Here is a 10482-nt window from a genome sequence, read left to right as displayed (position 1 = left end):
GTGACTTTTGAAGGGAGTTCTATATAACGATATCAACATATATGCTAAATCGACCCCTCCCATATGTTTGTTGTAATGTTTGACAACTTGAGGACATTCTACATCTACTTTCTTTTTCTCATCCTTATCGTATCGTTTGATTGTTTCTAAGGGGTACGAGTCTATGTAGGTGCTAATAAGTGTAACCACTTTATTGTCGTTCCACTTTACGACTGCCAACTTATTCTTATTGCAAACCACCTGGGTGCTAGAACCGCGTTTCTTCTTTTTTAATTGTTTGTCAGTTGGCAATAACTCTTGACAGCCTCTGAGACGATTAGTCCTTATTGTTCCTAGACTAAGGATCCCGTATTCTTCCCGCAGAATATATGTTAGTTCAGGCGACATAAAAAAGTTATCAGCATACACAATGGCCGGCTTTTTCTTTATAGTTTGACACAATGCAAGCACTACCATACCTCCTAAACCAATTGTAGCTTCTTTTTCTGAAAAAGTCAGTCCACGAAAGGTATCGTCGCCACCATACAGAATAAAATCGTAGATGATACCCGAAACACCCGCACGGACAAAATTCTTAAACCCCCATTTCTTAGGTGTCATTTTTACGTACTGCTTTCGTTTACCTGCTTTACGACCTTTATAAGGTATCATCATCTCGTCAATGGAATATTTTCCTTCTTCTTCAATTTTCAGAAAATTTTTGCGTATTTTCTCCATTAGGGGGCGAATCTTGAAATAACGGTCTGAATCTTCCAAAGTATTATCAACAAAATGAATATATCGACGTATTTGTTGATACTTTTTGAGAGGCATAAGATCAGCAATGAGAGGGTATCTTGTTTTTCTTGCCCAATAGTCAGTATAAGCTGGCATCTGTACTATACCCATCATGATTTGAATGGCCAGGAAGCTTTTAATCTCATCTTCTGTCAGCTGAATAGATCGACCTAGTTGTTCAACTGCATATAAATTTGTATTATGAACAATGTCAGTAATTAAGTCAGGAGAAAAAAAGAAATAAAAATAATCCAGTACTGTCTCTATTTGTGTTTGATGGAGATTGTATAAGTTTTCTTCAAGAGATACATTGTGACGAAATACTGCTTTTGACCATTGATAATTTAGGGCGAATTTCTGAACCTTTACTTTTTTGGTCACTACAGTCTTTGTTGTCTTTTTACGCTTGGACCTGGTAAGTAGTAACTGCTGTCCGCTGGTGCTAGGCTGGGGAGATGATAGTTCAACAGAAGGAGATGGCAAAGATTGGATGGAGTTCAATGTGGGTATAACATTGTAGTTACTTGTATTCGGCGATGGAAAAACTTCATCAAATGTTGGTGTGAGTGGTAAAGTAATGGGTATATCATGCTGTTCGTTGTTGGAGTCAGTTGAAGTATCAAGCAAATTAAGGGCTTCTAGTGATGATGCTATTGAAGGTGGATCAGAGGTATCTGGTGAAGTCGGTATATAAGCATTTGCTTCCTCATCAGATGTGGAACTATCGTCAGAGCATGCGTTTTGAGCGGGTACCAAAGCCAAGATCTTATGGGCGCGAGTTAGTTGTAAGTTCTGCAGGCGGAAAAAGAAAAAAAAAAGTTCAAAGCAGACAGTTTTTATGAGAAGGTAAAAAAATAAATAAACAAAAACTGCCGATTCGTTGAAAAACAAAAACGTAGCAATGTACAGCGTGGTTACCATAGTTCATTTTTAGTATTTTAGTGCGTTATTGGCAACGTGCAGTGCAGTGTACATACATTTGTTTCAACCAAAATCGGCCATAAAAATTGAGACAGTAACGCATTAAACCACTTTTTGAGTAATACATAGTTTTTAGATCAAATAACACACCCTTTTTTATTAGTTTTTGAGCTAAAAAGTAATTTATAACGCAAAAACTTACCCGGGTCCCGCCAACACTTTGTTGTTTCGAAGCCATTTTGAATTTGACATGTGTTGTTCAGTGTTGCAACAACGAAAATATTTTTCTACTAATTCTAAATTATTTAGTAATATTTTTAATAAAAACAAAACAAAAAAATATTATTATTTAACCAGTAAATTTTTTTTGAAATGTATGTACAGTCTAATGTACCTTACCAAGTTAAGGGTTAAAAAAGGAAGTATGGAGTTGGTTGCCGGTTCTATCTACGACCTGCTGTCTGAGCCGGAGATAGTTTCCAATAGACCGGACGACATTTTCATCGGCATTTCGATCCTGCTCATACTTCTAACATGATATTTCGTTTAGAAATATTTTGGTGAAACACGTGACCTGTCGAAAATTACGCTCTAGAGACGGTGGTGTCATCCTAAGAAGTGTTTTTCTGGGTTCTACATTAAGAAACTAGCTGGACTACCGAAAGCAGGCTACAAAAGGTAACAATTTTGTTGTGTAACTTGGAGGTGAGGCTACGCAAGGGCTTCATGAATAATGGTCAATACTTATATAAACAGGTTGTTGAATTATTATCGGAAGAAGTGAGCACGTCTAGCTTTATTATTTGGACGGTTATGCGAGCTTCCTTTCCTACTCATGCTTATCAGCGAGTTGCGAATCATCTTCTAAAATTTGTTTGTATGCAAATTATAAGTAAATCTAATAATTGAAGTTAGATTATTTTGGCTCAGCTTCCCGCAGAGCGATTATTAATTGAATTAAAAAAAATTAAGCAATTTACAATTTGCTTATAAGTAGAACAATGTTACTCATGTTTTTTGTGGTTTTACAGATCAATTTATCTGAATGTATCGGAATCAATTTATACAATCATTCTGATTTAGATCACATAGCGTCGTGCGTGGTCACCAGGAGTTATAAACACGTCTCTCACAGATGCTGTGCATCGTCACATCCCAAATAATAGTACAAGTTTTACATAACAATAAAACTTGTATTATTGTGGAGAGACGATGCACAGCATCATTTTAAGGCTCCTGGTGAGAATCTGCTATGAGGTAAGAAGCGTAGTGTCGCCTTTTATACGTTCCGGCGCCCTACCACCTGAGACCACGTGACTTCCGGCGATCGCTGATTGGTCGAAGACAGCAACCGGAAGTGAAAATCATTGGATAATCAAAGGGAAGTATACAGCGCCCTCTCACAGATGCTGTGCATCGTCTCTCCACAATAATACAAGTTTTATTGTTATGTAAAACTTGTACTATTTGTATTTTTGATTTTCATATATGTATAATTATATTAATACTATATATAAATATTATATTAATACTATATATAAAATAAACAAGATCTAATAAAATGGCAAGCTTAAATTAATAGTTAATTCAATAACATTAAATCCCTCGAAATATCCTCGTCATTTTTATAAATAATGGGACGTCTAGAACGGCCAGTTGTACATGCAGTTGTTTGATTAGTAGACGTTGATTGTTTATTTCCTGTAGACAATATATTCTTCAAATCATAATTGCTGAGTAGAACGTAAAATAACTTCAGTTTTTTTCTGTTGACCTTCTTTCTGGTTTTCTATGAAATGTTCATTGTTCATAACAACTGATTCAATGTCCCCAATACCACTTAGATCATCTTCAAAAAATAGCGGCAGAGTAGCTATATCGAAAGAACTTGTACTAACGTTGTACAAACTTGCAATTACATCTTCAAGTGATTTTCATTTTTTGGCACATCATTCTCTTTATAATTAATGGAATGTTAAAGTAATTTATAAGAAAATATAACTCCAGAACACAATATTATTTAATTTACTTAGTAAACAGACAGCAATACAAATTACAGTATATGAATAAAAATTATTGACAGACAAGTCATTGTTTTTGACATTTATAAAGATAGATGGCGTTATTCAGTGTTGCAATTAGTTAATTTCAACATCCTCTTCTTAATTGCAAACCCATAGCTGTAGAAAAAAACTTCAGTCTTCTTTTGAGAAATTGGTTTTGTAAGTATGTCGGCAACCATTTCCTGAGTGCCAATATATTTGAGATCAATTTCCTGATTAGCGACTCTTTCGCGAAGAAAATGATATCGTATATCAATATGTTTGCTTCGTGCATAGTAGGAATCATTGCCTGTAAATTTAATTGCACTTTGATTATCACAGTAAATTATGGTAGGTGCAACTGAAATATTATACTGCAATTCTGACTCCAAATGTCGTAGCCACAAAGCCTCTTGTGTGGCAGTAGCTAATGCCATGTACTCTGCCTCCATGGTTGATAATGCGACTGTGTTCTGACGTTTAGAACACCATGAAACTGAAGCACCCTGAAACAGAAATGTGTAGCCAGTGCATGATCGCCGGCTGTTAGTATCTGAAGCCCAATCTGAATCACTGTAGCCAAACACTCTTTCCTCTTCTTTGTTTTGACTAAATATCAATTTACAATCCTTTGTGCCCTTTATATACCGCAGTACTCTTTTTACTGCTAGCCAGTGTTGCATTTCTGGTTTGTTATTGAAGCTGCTCAATTTGTTTACTATAAAACATATATCTGGTCTTGTACCCTGTGATAGGTAAAGTAAACTCCCAATTGCTTCTTGATAAGGGACATTTTTAACAATATTATCTTGCTCTCCTGTGCTAATCAATTTAGAGCTAAGATCACATGGTGAATGAACTGCATTGCAATCTGTCATATGGAATCTCTGTAGATTTTTTTTTATATAGGCAGTCTGATCAATATGTATTTGGTCTCTGGCCTCATTCTGAGTTATTCTCCAACCAATAAAATGATTTACTGGTCCCAATGTTTTCATATGTAATTTACTTTTAAGTTGTTGCTTTATTTCTTCACCTTTCTGTTTGTTATTATAAAAAAATAATAAATCATCAACATAAATCAGTATAGCAAGAATGTTTCCATTATCATTTTTGTAGTACACACATGGATCCACAGACGTACTTTTCAATCCCAATTCTTTTAACAAGTCTGTTAGTTTTAAATTCCATTGGCGACTGGCCTGTTTTAAGCCATAAATGGACTTATTTAATCTACAAACTTCGTGCCCATATTCATAACTCGGTGGTTGATTCATATATATTTCAGTGTCTATGTCTCCCTGTAAAAATGCTGTAACTGCATCCATTTGATCTATATATAAGTTTTCTTTTACAGCCATTGCAAACAAATATCTTATTGAAGTATGTCGTACTACCGGAGCAAAAATCTCAGTATATTCAGTTCCTTTCTTTTGTATGAAACCTTTTATGACTAATCTAGCTTTATATCGTACAACTTTACCGTTTGCATCGGTTTTTATTTTAAAAACCCATTTGCAAGGAATTATCCTCTTGTTTTCAGGAAGCGTAACTAATGTCCATGTATTATTCTGAAGGAGTGATTCATATTCACTATCCATAGCATCTTTCCACTCTTTTGCTTTTGAACCTGAAAGAGCTTCTTCCACAGTTTCTGGTTCCTTTAATAATATTGCTGAATCAGTTGGCTTCTCATCATGACAAAAAAATGTAGTAGGTTTATTCCTTGGCCTCAAAGTCATATTTCTAAAGGGCATTGTTTCTTCCTCTTCGAAACTCTCTGGTGTGTAATCTGGGTCATTATTATCTGACTCTGAGTTTGACAATTCACTGGTGGCGTCAAACAATTTGTCTTCTTCAGAACTTTCATTTACAAAAGTATCGGTATCAGATTCTAGTTCAGTAGCTTCCTGTTGTTGCAATGTAGTAAGCGGCATTATAACACAATTGTTTTTGACTGTGTGTTCCAGGAAAACAACATCTCTGCTCTTGTATATTTGTTTTTTACTCATATCATACAATCTGTAACCTTTTGTATGTTCACAATAACCCACAAATATCATTTTGAAAGCTTTTGAATCCCATTTTTGTCTCTTTTCTTTTGGCACATGAACCATTGCATGACAACCAAAAATTTTCATGTTATTCAAATTTGGTTTTTTACCAGTCCACATTTCATATGGTGTCTTGTATTAAAGCTTTTGTTGGTGAACGATTTACAATATAAGCCGCTGTTGAAACCGCTTCAGCCCAAAAATATTTTTGTAATCTGGAATTCAAAATTAAACATTTAGCTCTCTCTACTAATGTGCGATTCATTCTCTCTGCCATGCCGTTTTGCTCAGGCGTATATGGGTTAGTTGTTTGATGCTGAATACCAGTTTTACACAGAAACAATTTAAATTCGTTATTTATATATTCTCTTCCGTTATCGGAGCGCAATGTCTTTATTTTTTTATTTATTTTATTTTCTACTAAATTCTTGAATTCTTTGAATTTCTCTAACGTCTTAGACTTATTTTTCATGAAATAGACAAATACCTTCCTGCTATAATCATCTATGAAAGTAACATAATATCTGGCACCTCCAACAGAACTTGTCTCCATCGGACCACAAACATCAGAGTGAATTGCCAGTATTTTTGAACGGTTGTCTACTCATTTTACCTTCTAAACAAGTTGTACAAACTTGATTGCCTTTTTTTAATAATTCATCCCCTTCTGCACTTTCTGTTATTTTCTGTAAGTCAGTGAAATTTAGATGGCCCATCCTTTGATGCCATAAATTTATATCTTGCTCATTCACTGTTGATAGCAATGCCGGTGCTTCAGAAACATTATTTACTATATACATGTTATTGCGATGCAGAGCTGTCAATACTAATTTATTATTCTTATAAATTTGACAACCATCTCTCTCGAATTTCACTTCACAGCCATTATTTATCATTTGACTTACAGAAAGTAAATTAACTGATAGTGTGGGTACAAATAGAACATTTCTAACCTGTATTGTCTGTAATGTGCCATCTGAGTCTCTTATCTGGAAATCCACATTGCCACTGCCTTTTACTGGCACTATTTTATTATCTGCCACCTTGATGTTATTGATTGTACATGGAGTAACATCATACATCCAATTCTCATTATTGCACATTATGCAGAGATGCTCCAGAATTCACATACCAGCAGTTTCCATCCAATTCAGCAGAAACTGGAAAAGCAGCATAATAACCATTAATTTTTGAATTATCTGTGTTTGACGAACCCTTTTTTTTGTCTTTAAAATAGCAATCTTTACTCATATGCCCATACTTATTACATACATAGCACCGTGGGCCTTTGGGTTGCCTTTTTTCTTGTGTTTGGTTATGTAAATTATTCTGTGAAAACTTTGACACATTTTGTTTATTGTAAGCCTTGGCCTTTGAATAGTAAGCAACAGAATCTGATACCTTAACCTCTTGTAGCAACTTGGTTTTGACATAATCAGCGGTAATAGCCACACCAGAGCTCTCTAAAGCCATTATCATCGGTTTGTAGTAATCAGGGAGGCCAGCAAGCAGCAATGTACCAAGCCACTCATCTCCTACCACAAAGTTGATATTCCGTAACTTATGAGCTGTTGACATTACCTTGTTGACATATTCCTCAACACTCGAGCAATTTTCCAAGTTGGTGGTGATCAGATCTCTTAGTAAACCTACTTTTAGACTGAGCCCAGAGTCATCAAATACTTTTTCGAGTTTTATCCATACTTGCTTCGCTGTTGTAGCTTCTTGAACGTGGACATAATTAACTGGATCTATCAAAAGTATTATTTTCGATCTTGCTTTCGTATTTTTCTTGCTGTCGGATTGATAACCCGCATCAGGTTCAATTTCCTGCCACAGTTCTTCATGTTCCAGATAGTTTTTGACGGCAAATTTCCAACTTTGGTAGTTTTCTCTTCCAATGAGTTTCTCAATTGTGCCCATTGATATTTGTGACACCATTTTTAATGTACTTTTCGTCAAAAAATATGTTGAAGAAGGAAACAAACACGCCGGTAATAGCCGATTGCGAGGTTATGAAATTGAATCCAATTTAATCACAGCAGTTTTGTATCGAATTATATTTCGTATTTACTTTCGGACATTATTTGCCCATAACCTAATGGAATGTTAAAGTAATTTATAAGAAAATATAACTCCAGAACACAATATTATTTAATTTACTTTATTTACAATATTTATTTACAATATTATTTAGTAAACAGACAGCAATACAAATTAGTTATGCACTCACCCAAACCCTCAATATTAGGTTAAGCGAGAGTATTCCGCTGGCTCAGCGAGACCACCGGGGTATTCTCAGTATTGTTATAAGCACCTTTAAAATTTCGCAATACATTATAACTTTAGCAATACAAATATTTTTTAACTTGAATTAATTGTTGTCTTGATCTCCAAATCGATCGGACGTAATAAATAGTTTTAATTTTAATTAGTTTTTTTATTTTTAAAAAGGTAAATCCACTATTAGAAAGTTTAACTGGCGCAGCCGGTAGGATAGTCTATCAAAGGTCTGCGTGTCTTGTAGATTTGGGTGTCCAAATTCGCCCAAAAATCGCGAGTACAGTGCGAATAGACTTAGGCTATCCACGAACCAAAGAAATAAGTTGAACAAGAAGATGGGATCAGCGATCGGTCGGTGAGTAAAACTCTTTGCCTTCCTTTTTTCTTATATTCCCACATTCTATTTGAGATTTACAATAAAAATAAGTGGCGTTATTTTGGGATTGAACGTCTCGCATTATAACGTATCTGGTTTTAATATAAAACTCTATTAAACCTGTAGTTCTAAGAAAAGTACCTCCATAGACTAATTAACGTCTAGAAGTAATATTATTAAAATATTTGAGTAATTAAAGAAAAATATATATAGTAATTAATGATCTAAAAATCGATCGTAATTGTTTTTATGTATTATGAAATAAAATAAAAAAAAAAAAAAAAAAAAAAAAAAAATTATTATTTTATTGTGTTTTATTTTCCTACTATTTTTATATTTTTAATTTACTGTGTGCTATTTTATATACATAATTGTTATATGTGTTTTTGATATATTTTATATTTTTGTGTGTGTTAAATTAGTTAAAAATAATTGTAATTGATTTGAAACTTCAGAGCTCTCTATTAATTTTTACTCTACAAAATGGAACAATCGCGAGAAATTCCTTTAGCGTCAAATAGCGTAGTACCAATACCCAATGAAATGTTACGACTAATTCCTCTTTTCGGTGGCGACAAAAGAATATTAAATTTATTTTTTAGAAAATGTGAGTACATTATAAATAAATTTCGTGGTCATCAGCAGCAGAATATTTATGTTTTACATGCTATAACTAGTAGATTAATAGATGATGCCGCCGCGTTGTTATCTGAGCGTGAGGATATAGAGACGTGGCCTGAGTTAAAAGAATTATTGGAACAACATTTTGGTGACCCTCGTAGCGAAGAATGTATAAAAATTTCTCTCGAATCATGTAAAATTAAATCAGGGGAAAGTTATTTAGAGTTTTGTAACAGAATACAAAATATTCGGTCCCTGTTAATATCTAAAGTAAATTTATCGGCAGATGAAGAAGTTAAAAATGCGAAAATTGCTATTTATAACCACACAGCCTTAAATGTTTTTCTCTATAATTTACCAGAAAATATGGTGCGTATTGTGAGACTTAAATCACCTAGTACATTAGAACAAGCTCTATCAATAGTTTTAGAGGAGGTTAATTTTCATGAACAATATCAACTTCGTAATCGCATTCTTAATAATTCAACGGCACCGAGGCCAACACCTAACGTCGCAGGGTCGTCATTTACACAAAATAATCTTACCCCTCAGCAAAAATTTAATTTTGGAATCCATACTATTAGACCTCAATTTACACAACAACCGAAATTTGAATATAAACCGCAGCAAACATTACTAAAGCCTCAACCGTTCGGGTATAGGCCTCCCCAAAATCCACAATTCGGATATAGGCCTCCCCAAAATCCACAATTCGGGTATAGGCCTCCCCAAAATCCACAATTCGGGTATAGGCCACCCCAAAATCCGCAATTTGGGTATAAGCATCCCCAAAATCCTACTATGACACCACAACAGTTTGGCCAAAGACCACCTCAGAATAACCGCTTAGAATCAACTGACATATCTATGAGAACGGCACCCCCGCGACCTCAAATAGCGCAACAAGGTTTTAGGTTAAATGAAACTGATTTACAAAATGAAAATTTGGAATACGACTATTACTACGATTATGATCCTTATGACTATATGAATTACGAACCGTATGTTGAGGACGTGCCTTATGCACCTATTGACGAAATAGACAATTATATTGTAACTCCACCAGTCGAGGAAAATTTTCAAACAGAAGCCTCGCAAAAGAAGAAATCATAGAATTAAATTGTGACCCGAATCTTAAATTACCTCATATTTTTATTCCAGAAATTAATGCAAAATTAATGATTGATACTGGCAGCACTCGCTCGTTTATTAGCCCCCGTATTGCTTACCAATATTTTCATAATTTTATTAAATATGAACCTTTTAAAGTTATTAGCACACATGCTTCTAGCCTACACAAAGAAATTATTGAAATTCCCTTATTTCCGACTTTTAATACTACAGATTATCATAAATTTCATTTATATGATGTAGATGAACGCTATGACGGACTTATTGGAAACGATTT

At 34.4% G+C, this 10482-nt stretch overlaps 2 protein-coding genes across 2 annotated transcripts in view; both read left to right on the top strand.

Moving 5' to 3' along the window:
• The window catches only part of LOC146526504 (uncharacterized), a 45271-nt gene that overhangs the window by 29473 nt on the left and 5316 nt on the right, over positions 1–10482 (top strand). The gene's annotated exons all lie outside the window — the stretch shown is intronic.
• LOC146526505 (uncharacterized) lies at positions 7442–10187 on the top strand. Its single transcript, XM_085207040.1, has one exon. It carries the CDS (start codon positions 8937–8939, stop codon positions 10185–10187), a length of 1251 nt encoding a protein of 416 aa, XP_085063166.1. The 5' UTR covers positions 7442–8936.

This window comes from Heliconius melpomene, unplaced genomic scaffold (assembly GCF_056956725.1).
Source record: "Heliconius melpomene rosina isolate 202511_hmr_F unplaced genomic scaffold, ASM5695672v1 ptg000031l, whole genome shotgun sequence".
NCBI classification, from domain to species: Eukaryota; Metazoa; Arthropoda; class Insecta; order Lepidoptera; family Nymphalidae; genus Heliconius; species Heliconius melpomene.
The sequence above is the reverse complement of the archived record's forward strand: the minus strand, read 5'-3'. Positions and strand labels throughout refer to the sequence as shown.

What these genes read in the sequence shown, in the direction of transcription:
- LOC146526505 (XM_085207040.1), top strand. Translation starts at nt 8,937, where the DNA reads ATGGAACAATCGCGAGAAATTCCTTTAGCGTCAAATAGCGTAGTACCA.